At 42.8% G+C, this 15,533-nt stretch overlaps 1 protein-coding gene and 1 long non-coding RNA gene across 6 annotated transcripts in view; one reads left to right on the top strand and one right to left on the bottom strand.

Moving 5' to 3' along the window:
- Positions 1-15,533, bottom strand: part of LOC106747032 (E3 ubiquitin-protein ligase MYLIP) — a 228,297-nt gene that overhangs the window by 4,613 nt on the left and 208,151 nt on the right. For all 5 annotated transcript variants that reach the window (XM_014624269.1, XM_014624270.1, XM_014624271.1 and 2 more), the window contains 4 exons: positions 2,742-2,982; positions 1,438-1,610; positions 574-790; positions 184-381 (listed from right to left, as the gene is read on the bottom strand). In XM_014624269.1, coding sequence (XP_014479755.1) covers positions 184-381; positions 574-790; positions 1,438-1,610; positions 2,742-2,982 — 829 coding nt within the window. The remainder of the gene's footprint in view (positions 1-183; positions 382-573; positions 791-1,437; positions 1,611-2,741; positions 2,983-15,533) is intronic.
- Positions 1-15,533, top strand: part of LOC106747034 — a 108,722-nt gene that overhangs the window by 6,459 nt on the left and 86,730 nt on the right. The window lies entirely within an intron of this gene.

Raw genomic sequence — 15,533 nt, 5'->3', positions numbered from 1 at the left:
ATCTTTTACCTCGTTTTACCTCGTTTTATTAACTGTGCAAACAATTTGGTAGATGCAATTCATACTTTATATGTAACTTAATGAGCCACGGTAGTGTAATATTGCCGGTCACTGTGGTGACCGCCACGGCATTCAACTTGTGTAGAAAAAGCTATCATTTCAAATTTATCACCTATATCTTACCTTGCATTTGGGGTTCTCGCACTCGCCGCAGGCATGCCTATCCAGTATTTCGTTCTCTTCAGGTAGCACTATGGTCGCCGCCTCGCAATAGAGGGCACGTCGCGCATTGTCGTAGACCTCCCTGCAGGTTCTGCGTATGTCGAACACGTACTTCTTTCCCAATGTCGAGTCCTCGTTGAAGATGGAAATTATTGTCCCCTGGAGAAAGCAGCAGTGACGTTTATCGGTTTATCGATTTATCGCTTTAGACACTCGACAGTAACAAGGAACTAAATATAATCTTCAATATGTTGTTCGAACCTTGTTCAAATAATGGAAGCGCGATTCGTGCATGCGTCGATCTCCGGTGTTTGCAATGCAATAGAAACTAAATTCACCCCCCAGGTATACCTTTAAGTCGCGGATAAACTGCGCGGTGACTGCGCTTCTGACCGTCTCGCAACTGTAAAACGCGTGTTTCTCGGTGATCGCTCTGTAAAGTCCGCTGGCAGACTGACTCGAGTCTAATTTAAAGTCCAACGATGTCTCCTCGCCGTCGAGTGACAGGTAAACCAAGTGGAACATCCGCCGTTGTGACGTCGCGCTTTGTATAGCTGTGTATGGTATGCTGTAACGCAATACATAATACATCGTATAATAAACCGCACCACACGGGCTGAAGGTAAACCAAAATTTTTATGCTAATTTTCTGCCGCATAATGGACAAGGCGGGACAGCTTAGGAAAGCCTACGAGATTCAGTCGCACGTAAACATTCCGCATGCGTTTCGCTTGCGACGACTATTGATAGGCGCTGTTTTACCGTTTTTTGTTTCAAACGCGGATAGTCACGAACTCGTAACAAAGTTTAGTCAACGGGTAATCTGCTGTGCGATCATCTCGACGAACGGTACAGTGCGGCGGCCGGCACGTGCCGTCTCCTATCGTCGACGAGCGACATTAAAGCGGCTCGCAGTATCGTGTTGATAAGTGCGAAATTTTACAACACGATATTAATTAAAATGGGTGGTCAGTATGTGCAAAGATGTTCGGTTAATGACACTATTCTTTGATCTGAGACATATGTTTTTTTCGCCCAACTCTGTTGTAAAATTAAACTTGGCAGAATGCACAACACGTGAAGTTTGAAATATCGAATTCAATTGTATTTAACAGTTAAAAATAATTTATAAATAAATTGCATTAGATTGAAGGGATCGTCTTTTGATATAGATACAGATTATACTTCGTGGGTATACATTAATGCGATAATTACTTTTGTGTCTCTTCATCCTGACTGCGGTAGACCGTAATTCCATGTGGACCGACGCCGATCACAGACACTCCGTTGTACTGTCCGAATTTACTGTGAAACATTTCCTGTCCAAAAGTGTCGAGGTTCGATATTTCTTTCAAAAGCCAGTATTCCGCGGTCGATGTTTTCATCCCCTGAAATTTGTACGCATCCTTGTTAATCACGCTAGACGTATGTGTGATACATTTCAGCCGCAATCGTATTCACACAATAAAGTAAGAAAAGTTCATTCTTTTAAAATTTATTCCAAAAAATATGTTTTATAGCTGGGGATAAAATTGTCCGCGAAATCTCGCGTACATTTTGCAAAAGCAAATACACGAATATTCGCGTCAGATAAAGATACCGAAACAAGAAATTCTTGGAAAAGTAGAGCAATAGAAAAAGCTCAATTAACCCTTTTAATGCCGAGCAAAAGTATCGTACCTATGCGAAGAATACCGAGTCAATTTGACGAATTTGCTCAGATTTGGGAAAAAGCTCATAAAAACCAAACTAAAAATGATATTTACAAAATTCAAAAAGCAGCATATTACGAAATGAAGAAAGAATAAAGTAATGCCAGTTGTATTTCAATATTTGTTGAAAATCATATGCACACACTCGCAATGCGAATAGTAAGACGCCCTCGGATACGCGACGATATATCGTCGTTGGCATTTTTCGCAAGTGTTGCGAACGATGATATATCGTTGTTCGGCACTAAAAGGGTTAAGACGGTTGGTTCGTGAAAATATTGTTAGAAAAGTAATTATTAATACAATACGAAAAAGCTCGAAAAATTTGTGCTAAATTAGGAACATGATTTATGATACGAGGGTTGATCCAGAAATAAGGTTCCCATCAATTTTACAAATAGACAACATTGTTTATTCTCATAGAAATTTACATCGTTGGAAAGATGAAACTTTGCTCTATTTTTCTATAAAATTTCTACAAGTCTTTTTTATCGTTTCCTTGTTTTTTTACTAAAACCGTCAAAATAGCTCAATCGCTAGAGTTAAAAATTGTAATATCGGAAGCTGTTTTCGTGATATGTGTAAATAGGCCTAACATTGATTTCAATTATCTCAATCTCGGTATCGTCAATCTTCTTCTAATTTTATATGTATGTAAATCGTGTTTCGATTAATATATTGTTCAACTTTAACACGATTCTTAAGAAAATTAATTTACAGGCCAATTACCTTAAGGTCAGATTGAAGGAGAGAGAGAGAGAGAGAGCGCGAAAACTTATAATAATTATCTCTGGAAGCGCTACACACCTTGATTTCCTTGTGCTGTTGAATTATCCGAAGTAGAAAGTCTTGAGGTTTCGGCTCGCATGGCTCCGTGGGTTGTATATGACAGCACTGAGAGTAAAGTGCATGCGGCGGTGATAGTGCATCGTAATCACCTCCATCGGCCTGCGCTATCAGGGCGACCAAACGGGCCACTGAGCCCCAATCTGAGACTTTCAACCTACCCTCGACCAACTCGAGGCGCGAGTGCAAGTAGAACTGATGCCTGCAATCAGAGGGAGGGAGAGAGAGAGAGAGAGAATGAGTGCTCGACGTATTCACGAGGAGTTATTAATTGCAATTAGTTCAATTCCGCGGTAGGTGAATACAATGTGGGCAAGCCGCGCTAATATACGATACTCAGGCTAAAGTAAGATTGATTACCTCCGTTCTCGAAGCGCATTGTTTTAGGGCCTTCCTCGAGCGAGTTGAATAATACAGTTAATATAATAACGGAGAAATGATTAACGATTGAGGCGCGTTTCCCAACGGCTAAAAGTATACTCGTAATTTCACTATGCGCACGGTTGTATTTAGCTGCCAAGAGAGAAGGAGAGACATTCGCTCGTCTGTACGTGACGTGAATTTTATAAATCGCCGTTTTAAAGCGCGTCAATCTCGCGCACATTCGCGGCGTGTATTTATTTTCGGTTTATAGCTTTTCAACATCTCGATTTACAAGTAGGTCGCTTTTGCAATGAGAAAGTCGCGACGTATGGAGCGCATTTTTATCTCAGTTCGTTCAGCGAATTTCTACTCGACTTCTACTCGACAACTTAAATAATTCATGCGCTATTCCAGCATCTCGATTCTCCGTTTACGTGTATATTGGAAGAATACCGAGTGTGTGATCAAGAAAGCTTTTCAAAATACCTCCGAGTTCCTCTCGCATATTTCTGAATATCCTTCAGACGTACAATACGTACATATCATGATAAACATGTTGTCGGAGGAGGAATGGAATTACGCGTCGAGGAGGTGAATGTTCGGTTCGCGCAGGGCCGGTGCTAGCGTGCGGCGGCGAGGAATCTGCATTAGAATATACCGCGCAGCATCATTTTTCACGATTTCGCGCACCGCTCGCCCCGTCTCCTTCTCTCCCTTTTAATTCCCCTCGGCGACGTTGCGTCGCGAATATAATTGATAATCGGGGCATCGCGGGAGACTCATGCGCGGATACACCGGCGACGAATAATTTATACAGCGCACAATGGGAAAACAATTTATCGTTTTTTTATTCACGCGGGCAACAAAATCCACCTTCGAGTAGCAGAGATGACGCGTATTGAGCGTGAATTATTGCCGGCGTTAAATCCCAGCATTAGCGAAGGTTATATTCGTCGGGGGTATATATGATGGTAAGAAAAAAAAATGAGAAGTACCTGACGAGACATATTCTCGAATCGTTCCGAGCAGTTAACCCGCAACGCTCTCAGACGGAGAATTTCAATTTCAATCGGGAGCAAATTGGATCGGGGCAACTGGTGAACGAGTCAGCGATAGTTGATACCGGCTGGTTTTCAAGAAATATCGATCTCCAACGAACATTTACCGAACGTCGCCTCTCCATCGAAATATTACTCGCGCGCGTTACCTTCTTTCTTTTTCCTTTTTTTTTTTCACGGAACGGTACACATTTTCCCCTGGTAACATTCTAACCCCGATATTCCTTCTCCCAGGAAATTATCAGGAAAACGTGGTGAGAAATTCGCGGGAGAAATCGCGTTAGCATCGGACAATTACGGTGTAAAAAATTGAGACGCGGTCGTAATTTCGTGTAATCTGCGCCTGCGAGCGGTCCCACGGCTCACCAGCTTCATCACTGTCGCGGCTCCTGGATGCGTTTCTTCGAGAACGCCGTGGAATTCTAAGTAAATTAAACGATTTTCCCCGCCATAAAGTTTCCCGGTGTTCCGCGCCCAGACAAGAGGGATGTTATTTACCGCGGGTCGTTTTCCCGTCGCGGGGACGAGACGCCGCGCGGACAATCTTGCCGCTCTCTCGCCGAACTTAACGTCCGCCGCGAACTTCGACGAAACGTAGGACGGTGGGAAACACTGAGAGCTCAATGACATTTGTCACCGTGCGAGAGATATTGGTTCTGCCCGAACTTCCCTGAATGTGGGGAGTCGCGGGAACGCCGAAACTCCTTCGACGCCGTTCAACTCGCCGTTAACAGTCATGCATGACGAAAGTCGCGCATGACTGGAGGGCCGGACTCTTCCGTTCGAAGTTTTCCGTGGAGATGAAGGTAATGCGAGCGAGCGGTTTTCGCGGATTACGATCATACTTTATCCTTGAGGGGATACCAAAATCGATGACGAACTCGATAAGCGAACTTGATAGCGGCAATTCTCAAATGTTATATTACATAAATACTGACACGATCACACTACTTTTTGTCGATTCGACTTTGTATTTTTTATATACATATATAGGTCATCCGTAAATATAAGTGTGATATAAGTGCGAACGGATGAGTGTGCGATACTCTGTTTTACCATATTTAAAGGAAAGAAATCTATCAAGATATGTAAGAATTATTCCGCAAACTTATTGTATTTGTTTCTGGGTTTTAAATTTGGTTGGAAAGGAACAAAGATGTTCTTTGAAATTGTCCTAAGACAATTCGATATATACAAGCTGCAGAATTTCTGTATCAGATAAATAATTACGCTGGCAGTTGGAGATGTCAGTTTGGAAATTTTCAATCGTTCTCATCGCATACTGAACGATGATGCAATTTATTTCAGCACGCCACATTCACCGTGTAAAAGCATTTTTATTCTGCGCAGTCAATACGACGTGACATTCGCGACAAAATTTCATAAATATAGCATAGTCCTAACTGAACAATCCAACGGACATCTCGCAATATTCAAGCCGAAATTTACTTACCGAGATTGCTTGACAAAGCGAATCGTTCTGTCTCGCTCTTTCCGCCGCTCTGTCGCCCGTAGATATCACGATTTATCAAACATGATCGTATCTTACAGTTACAAGTAGCGACTGTGCAAATAATTGGACAGAGTTTGCACTTTGCTCTCTCTGTAGCGCTCTATCTTGCGTTAACCCGAACGAATATTGAATTTAACATTCCTATTCCTACGCGCTTATACTGGATTTCAGTCCTGCGCAATCTCCAATTTTTCGAACAACTCGTCTGACAATCGATTTTATCGACACGGTGATTCGCTTCTCCGTTAAAAGAGAAAGAAAGATTTTGCTATTTCGCATAAATTAAAGCCGAGGTACAGCTGAGAAAAAAGGAGCACATTGAGTTATGTACGGACTTACGGTGCGGCGAAGAGATCCGACTAAATGGGAACAGGTCGAGTGCTTTTAGAAAGCTCTCTCGACCGAGCTTAAATGTTGCAAGAACTTTCGGTAGAATAATTCGAAACTATTATTAAGTACCTGTAGATAAGACGTTCTCAGCGAATGTTACGCCTATTTCTCAGCTTCGGGTTTAACCCGATTGAAATATTCATCGGACCGTACGGCTAAACGCCGCGCGGATACGTCATACTGTAGTGTTTGACAAATATAAACGCGTCACAAGGGATATTTGGATTAGTACGAGTCAAGCATAACTGCAGTAATATTAGCAACACGCTCGCAGAGCGTCTGGGTAGTAATATATATATATCATTCATGACGTGTACACAGCACCTTCCCATACATAATTCAGAAATGGAAACAAGGTTGACCTTTATGCGCCAAGTTCCAAATAGGGCGTTCCACTCGATTGATTGTGCAGCAGCTACTTATAAATCAGTCACCAAACTAACGCGAAGCGGCCGCAACTCGTGCACCGGTGTAATCGCGAGCGCACTTGGCGAATACTCGGTGAAATTCGAGTACGTGCGAAAGTCGATTTTCCCAAAACTATTAAGGCACCGCGCGTGCGCGCTTCACCGAATTTAATTCCCCATCGGCGGCGCTCTAACACGATCAAACGCGCTCCTAGACAATGTATTAAATCGGATCAGTGAAAATGTCATTGGTTGAATCGGGAAGACGGTATACCGATAATCAGTGAATATTCGCTCATTTTTAACGGAAATACTTCCACTCAGCTCTCCTGCCTTATCCCTCATTAATTTTAGACAGTTAAAGATTCACCGCATATCGCTGCGTCCCGCGGCAGAATAAGGCAGAGGGGAGTAAGATGGTGATTTGGTAATTTTTCCACGAGAACTTTAAGAGTGATTAAAATAATTTAAAGAAGTAACAAATAATAACTTTTTTCATTGTTTCTCCGCAGTCAGATTTTCCCGATGGAAAAAGTTGCCGCTGTTTTTAACAGATATTTTCAGCGAAATTTTACCGAGTATTTTTACGGTGTTATATTTATAACTATGGCCAGTAGTGACTATTGACTGCTTTTCAGTGATAATACACTGATTGCGCTTTAGAGAGTAAGGAAGAATGGAGCGGACAAAAGCCGGCGAATAAATAAAAGCCACGGCATACAACGGTATTCGCGCTTCACGCGCGCGCTCGCGATACCTCGGCGGCATTTATAAACATTATGCGCATAATTGTAACGATGTGCACACCGCGGACGTAAGTGGCGAGGGGCTTGCCCAGAGAGTGTGAAAATTTGAACCGACGTTCGCGCGCTCGCGCTCGGTCGGACGGGGTCGTAGGAGGGCCCTCGGCCGACTTTCAGCTGCGTCCACAATATTTCCGAGTAAATAATTCAGAGGTTATTTCCAGCGGGTAATTTTAAGTGGCTAACGCGGCGACCTTCCTCTACCGTCGTTCTGCGGTCTCGTCCCGGTGACGCCAGGACAGTTGCGAATTAGCTGGCGGTGGCGGTTAAGTTTCTTAGGGAAACGAGCGCGCGAGGCAATTCGTTGGCCGCGACGAATCAACGTGCGCGGATTAGCATTTCGCGTGCCCTGCCCGGCGGTGTCACCGCGGCGACATTAGCCAGCCACATTGTAAATGAGTCAACACTGAATCCGACAAGCCGTGAATTTCAAAAGGGCGTACGTACGCGGTCGCTCAGATTTCTCCACCTCGTACGGAGGTGACGGCGGAGGGCCAGGGAGGGATCGGCTTTGCGACGAGGTTGCGGAGAGGGCGTTATAGTGACCGCGAGCTGATCCCCGTGGTGGTGCGCTTTAAATTACGTTTCATAATTCCGAAGCAAGAAAGAGGGATATTGTAGGGCGCACACGCGACATTAACCACCACGTTTATAATACATGCGCGAATTACGAAGTTTCCCGTGCCGAGGAGAGCCGAGAGTAGTAGTTAACTGATGATTAAACATTAAGTCGATTGGTTAAACTAACCAACTGAACTAACTGAGGACTATTAAATTGTTTGCCGTACGTCGTGCACGCAATGCGCGCGTTATCGGAACGAAAACGTTCGCGAGACACTCAGGAAAACGGAGAATTAATCGTTCACTGAAAAGAAAATGTTACCATTCAAGTGATATTTACTTGATCGAAGTGAAATGGTTACTCCGATGCTCCTTGACAAATATTTACTACACAGGGAAAAAGATTTCTTTGGATTTAATAAAATTTCTTTAATTGGGACAAATTTGTCTTTTGGAATGGAGCAAACAAACGAATGTTTGATTCAACAGAATCGTTTAATTTCTGAAACAATAAATATTTTTACGTGTAAAATAACGCATTTCTCTTGTATTTTCATTCAAACATTACAATAGTTGTCACAAGCAATAAATTATTCGCGAGAAGTAACACTATGTTAGAAAAATATTTAAAAATTTGTTTGCTTCGGTGGAACAATATTTAGTATATAATGAGATAAATTTTTGGTTGAAAACAAAATATTATCTTGCATTCTGACGGTTACGAATTAAGCAATTCCCTGTTACAAATTATTAAAATACACATAAATTGATAAAAATATTACTTGATTTAAGAAATCGAAAAATGGATAATGTTGTGTTTGCTTGATTCTAGCACTTTTTTCTGTGCGCTCGTGATGGAATGCAAGATATGTATGATACAAAATGTCGTTTACGCCATCTTGTTCATCTCATTGATTAAGTATAACACGTGTATGTTATATTTCGGTAGAGTGAATTTGAAGTTTGTATCAAGACAGATAAGGAAAGTTTTTGACAGGAGTTAAAGTTGCTTTACATTTATGATGTGCCTTGCTGTATATTTTTCCTGTCGCACTTTGTACTCTGTTCGGTCTTCCAACGCGTTTAAAATATTGCACGACAATAAGACAAAGCCACGCGATAATGGAAGGTGCGAGACAAAAAATTAAAAAAAAAAATAATAAAAAGCACGGGCACAACAACGTAATTTTACTTGCGGCGTTGTAACGCAAATGCTTCGTTCTTTTTTTCCGGAATAGATAAGCCACGTTTAAATCATTTTTCGACAAAAAATATCGAAGAACGTGCGAGTACAGTCGATGTTCTCTCTTTTCGATCTAAATTCGCAGTTTTACGTCGCGTGGACTTTTTCAACGCGAGCGAAGTTGAGCGGAGTTTTTTTCGTCGCCATTTACTGTAATGTTTTCCGCTCGCCTCCCTTCGCGCAAATAACCATGAAAGCGGCTTAAAAACAAAAATGACCGCGACATTCGGAAATGTCTTCGCGCTGTTCATTAGTGGCTCAGCCGAAAATCTCGTGGCTGTTCCAATTATACACACGCAGCGCGCACACTATCACGTCCCCGAATATATTTATTCTAATCCGTACCCGCTGCACAATGCTTTAATTGTACCGTGTGGCCTTGCCAGCGATTTTCAGGCACGCCCGCCGCACCGACCACGTACGGTTTTGTATCTAATCGGACCGTGCATAATTAATTATTCGCCGAGTCGTAATGAACGAGCGGTCCCCTCGGAGCGATTCGCAATCGCTTTCGGTTTTCCGACCGCGTGTTTCCTCTCCTCTTTCCTGCCTCTGCGACTATTTGGTTTCGACGAAACAGCTCAATCTATACCCACCCCCCTTTGCAAACATCTATACTTATAGCGGTCTTAACAGCTATTGATTAGTGTACATGAAAGGCGCGGCGTATCGTGAAGCGTCGAATTCCCGGAACTTGATGGCGTCTATTTGTACAACGTGTAGTGCGCTTTAACGTATATCGCGCAGTATACGCACTGAAGATTATATGAATATGAATATGACGCGTATTTACGCAATATTATGTAATATTGTGCGCACGTTTTTTCGTGACAGAACGTTTTTCGGCTTGAGATTCGATTTTAAATGCATTTCGATGCGCGCATGTGAATGTGCGCGGCTGCCGGGTTTCTCTATTCATTATAACGGGAAACGCCGAATCGATAATCCATTATTATCGTATTTAGCCGGAATAACTAAAGTTCGTAACCGTGCCGACACCGAGGTGAATTCAATTTTGAATTATGCGACTCCCCCTTCGGTTAAATATGTGTGCACGTAGAATAGCAATGTAATCCGCATATTCCGTGTTACTATAATTTTCTGTGCCGAGGTTAACTTATCGCGATTCTGTCCTCGAAATACTAATGAATTATTACTCAGCGATCGGAAGCGAACGGAAGTATAATCAGAACGCTCGTTTTATACCATGCGTATAAAAAAACGTGATTCTGTGAAATCTGACCGTCACGGGACATCAAATGTTTCGTTTGATTAGAATTTTAATCTTCGTTTCTCCAATTAGTAATATTCGTCGCGAAGAGCGCGATGAGCAACGACAGAAACCGTTGAAATCGTAATAATCTACACGCAGGCCGTCTGTCCCGTGTACGAATAACCGCGATAATCCAGCTTGTTTGTTCTTCATTACTTCGTGATACAATTTTCCCTCTTCGGATCCACCCACGTCACGACGCGCCGAGCACAGGAGCGAAATCGCTCGACCCGCGTCAGCTCGCGAGCAATTAATCCTCGTCGAAGGTACGCTCGATAATTAGAGTTCGGGAACGAGCAATCCGCGGGGCGAACTCGCGGTCGGTATTTTCTTCCCGGCTCTGATCCGTATATCGCCGCACCCGCGCGTATTTCACGGCGGATTCGCTTATTACCGAAGATCGAGATTAATGGAAGCCTGTTTCGGCGCCGGGGCGGCTACGTATCTTCCCCCGAGGAACGAAGTGCGCCGAGATCCCCGAAAATGCAACTGATTTCTCCTGAAGCGCCGCTGAATTTTCCGCTGGTATTGCGCATCGTGATTAAATAATGAAATCAGCGATCTGATTCGTTGCATAGAACAACTCAGTACAAACCGGCTCGATTTCACAGCACGAAGAAGGCTTCCTCCAACGGAACATATCTAATCTACATTTTTGTCTTCGTGTTGTGAATAATGCTGGCAAATTGATGATACTAATTGTGAAAACATCGCTGACGTAACACGGCCGTTACAATGCGCTAGAAATAACATATGATCTGTACGAATCAATCGATTTCGAGAATATTGAGTATATTGAACTGGAAAGTGTATATAGTGATTTAGAGTGAAAAGTTTATCTGATACCTTATATCTGCGAATAGTGAGATGGGGCTTCTCTGGAGTTTATTTTATGTATGTTCGAAATGGAACTTGCCAATCAGATTATGGAATCCGGGTGGGAATACGTGGGAAAACGGCGGGTTACGTGACACTGAATAAAACAAATCTTTGACCTGATAAAGTTCGTGATCCGAGTTACTGCAAGGGTGGATGATGGAAACTTGAGAACCGAGAAAGCCCATGGGACCGCCTTTTCGTCGATCGCGATTCTATTTGCGTTCGCACAGCAACCGCGGATCGTACGCTCTCTCTCTCTCTCTCTCTCTCTCTCTCTCTCTCTCTCTCTCTCTACGGCATATAATGTGAAAATAATTACATTTGCTAAAATTTGTGAATTTTTTATTCGCGTGTACAATTCATACATCTGATGCAATATATCCTGTCGAATACAATACATCCTATATACCGTGCAAATTTTGCGATTGCGACTGCAAAAAGGATATTTCACGAAACAGGAATTTTTTCGTATTATATTTTTTCGTATATTCAATTGTAGAGAATATATGTGTATGTTATGTTGTGTGTGTGTGTGTGTGTGTGTGTGTGTGTGTGTGTTATATATATATATAAATACGTTCGCTGTAACAACTGAATTTATATGAGCACACACACACATTAATAGAAATGTAATTAATCAGTATTTATATTCTAAATGAATCTATTACGTTATGCGCGCTCACCCATTTTTATATATTTTATGTAAATCTGAGAGATAATGTTTACCCATATTAAGGAATAATGAAGTGCTACAAAAAAATTAATTGAGACAAATATACACGAAGGTACTAGGAGACGCAATCTCAACGCGTTAATAAACACCTTCCACTCGCTGTATTCCCATGAGAAACCTCTTCGCACATTTTTCCACTATATATATATGTATACACGCGGTACCTCATTACTAGAGTGCGCATAATTCCAATGGCAAATTTTTTAACGACGATAGAGTTGATTTTTTCCTCAAAAAAGACAGAAATAATTTAACGAAAAATTACATTCAGAGAAGGAATTAGCCATAAACGTTAAAATATAACTGTGGCAGCTAAGATATGTTTTTGAAATAAGGACAGCTAATATCGTTGCTACCGCAGCTCAATTTATTAGCTCAATTTATTAGCTGTTTGAATTTAGGCGTTGCAACGAAAAATATTAGTTATATTGCAAATTAATGCTAAAATCATATTCACCTTCCTAACTAGAAATTTACTACTTTCTCTTAGCAGTAACTACAGATGTCAGGATATACTGATTTTGTCTAAAAGTTAGCTATATACTTAATTAATGCTCTATTTTAGAAAACACGTTTAATCACTGATGTCTCGAATCCGAGAGACCTCTGGATCGTGAGTCAATCATCTTAGAAATTATACCACGTTCGTCGATTGATATAAACGTGTATTGTCCACACAGGATATTCCGAAATTAGACCGACAAACTTCAGGTGATTATAAAGAACACCAAAATAAGTAATTTTTGTCGATAACCCCCTGTGTTCGCAAATGAATCGCTTTGGCAGAATGAATTATTCACAGCAGTTGTTCCAAGTATTGGCCATTTATTTTACTACATATATAAAGATATAAGCAATTTTTTTCCTGGTCCTCATTTTTGTTGCTATCTCTTAATAAAAAACACTAATAAAAATTGCTTTATCAAATCAAAAATTGTAAGGAATTTTCAAACACATAGAATTAATATTGTTTGTTATCAATTCGCGAGCTCAATATTAGAACATTCATTTTTATTGTTTATCCGAAACTCATCTGTAAAATGGAAATTTTTTCTTTTGGCCAACCGGCCGATTTGCATACTTCGCGACTTCTCAATCGAGGAACTCGGCCGTTTCCACTGAGCCGTCGCATGTTTATTAAATTGCTATCAGCCGACGAATTTGTCCCCCGCATCCGTCTAGACTTATTCTTCCACCGGGGTCTCCACTGAAACGCTTCGTCTTATCGCCGAGACCCTTTGTTATCCTTCTGTATTGTTTCCTAGTCATCGATGATCGATCGTCCCTCGAAAACAAAACGACGAACCCGATACACCGGCGCCCACAGCGTGAATGAAAACGCGCCCTTTCGTAGCGAGACACGGTGACCCAACGGAGTTGGAAGGAATCCCTTTCGGAAATCCGGCCGAGTTTATCCGACGAATTACTTCCGGTGCACTTGACTGAAGACGAGTTAGCTCGACGGGTAGTAGCACTCGGCTGTTCACCGCTCTAACATCGCGCTGAAATTTCGACCGGCGGAATGGATGCCGCGTTGCAGGGTAGGACGGGGATGTGGGAAGCAAGGGAGTTGTCTAACGGCACTCACTGACGTTTATTCGCAAAGTCCCTCGACTAGCGGCGGCGAACGTCGTCGAATCCTGGGTCGCCGAAACTATCCGACGAAATTAAGCTTCGAAACTGCGAAGCGCTCACGAGCATCGCGAGCCCGTTCGGGTTTTACCGCGGAACTTCAAGCGCTTTTCGTGTACTCGGCACCTGCTGTAGCACCCGCCCGCCGCCATCCATTTATCTGCCTATCTGTGTGTGCATCCGACGCGGCTGTGACTGTAACGAGCGTCTGCGTGTTAAGGGCTTACACGCAATTCCGGTCTTCCACAGCGCGGTTTAACCGGCAAAAAGCCTTGGAACCACATTAACACGCTCGTACGATGTACGACTTCGCAACGGTGAGCGATGAGGTTTCGAGTTCGCTTGATACCGCCATTGAATTCGGCCGCTCTGCGCACACTAGATCAGAGGCCACAAGTGGCGAGGGGGTAAGAAATTGCCCAGGGTGTCCCAAAAAGGGGAAGAGTTTCCATGAGTACCCCGAAGTACGAAGCAATTATAAATCGTACGGGAGATTTCGAGAGTGAGGTCCCCGCCCAATCATTCCCTCGTGCGAATTCGTTTGGGCGTCTCCGTACGATCAAGCCGCGCACAGAGTTGTATTTTTCTTTCTAAATTTCTTGGAATGAGATCTCACTCGAAACGAGTAGAAAACAGCAGCATTTTTCACTCAAAGCGAAAGCGAAAATAATACCGCTACTCGAAATCGCAAGGGTGAATGTTTCGCTCGAGTTTAGATTGGGATTTTTGACTGCGCATGAGCGAATGATTCCATCATATGGAGTGAATATGTTTCTGTGACGTGGAGTATATTGGATCTACTCTTCAATTTCGGGCGAAAATATTCACTCGACTCGATTCAGAGCGGAGAATTCACCCCGTATAAGTGAAGTCACTCGAATTTGCGTGATTCAGTGATACTTCGCTTCGAGAAATTTCAAGAATTTCGTGCAACTGCAACTGAGAAAAGGTAAAACTATGCAAAGTAACACGCCCGGTCGCTAGAATAACCATCGATCGAGCTCCGACACCGATCGCACCGCGAACGTCGGCCGACTTCTAGCCGCGACTTTACGCCCCGAACAAGATTTGAATCTGTAATTTTGCAAACATCCCCGGAATTATACGGGAACGCTCGGAAACTGCCGTTATTATTCCCGCTTAATTCTGCCGCGCGATAGTAACGCCGCGCTCTCCTTCAGATCGGTCCATTCGATGAAATTGAGCAGGGGAACTATTCGGCCGATACCGGAGTTACGCGAGACCGTTCGATTTTACCGCAGAAGTTTCTACGAGCCCTCGGAATTCCGCTCGTCCATCCCCGCCGCGCGGGAGACATCTTAAATAGTACAGTCGATATCCCCGCGAGTTCCTTTGTCGGACGTGCTCGATTATTCGATCGCGTAAGCCGCGATAATTTAAATCTGTTATCGGAAAGAGAAATGGGGAGAATCGCGCGACTATATTAGATCGAAAAATCGAAAGTATAACGCGCGTTTCAACTCAAATCAACGGTCTCATGAATAAAAAAAACCGAGCTGCGTTTGATCCCTGACATCAAGGAATAGTTTACTTTTTACACTTGACATAAAATTGCAGTCGCAATCCTCGCAATGTCCGCCGTTTCGTGAATTGCGCGATACAATTTTGCGCCTGAGGAATTTCGGTAATTACAACCTCCAACGTAACCTTTAGTTTACCGTCTAGGCCAGTGGTGCCTACGAGGAAGAAATGCGTGCACACCTTAACTTGTGTGTCATGCTCAACAGGTTTCGACTTATATTTGCCTGTTTTTTTTTTGTTTCTTCGCCATAACGAGACCGAAGAAACTTTCACGGTACCTTCTATATTTAATTTCACCCACGTTATACGTTACGTTTGCGTCTCGAATTTCCATGTTTGCTCGTAACAAGTACGTT

The sequence above is a fragment of the Dinoponera quadriceps genome, unplaced genomic scaffold, assembly GCF_001313825.1.
Source record: "Dinoponera quadriceps isolate SergipeBrazil2010 unplaced genomic scaffold, ASM131382v1 scaffold2099, whole genome shotgun sequence".
Taxonomy (NCBI): Eukaryota; Metazoa; Arthropoda; class Insecta; order Hymenoptera; family Formicidae; genus Dinoponera; species Dinoponera quadriceps.
This window is presented reverse-complemented; position numbering and strand designations above follow the sequence as displayed.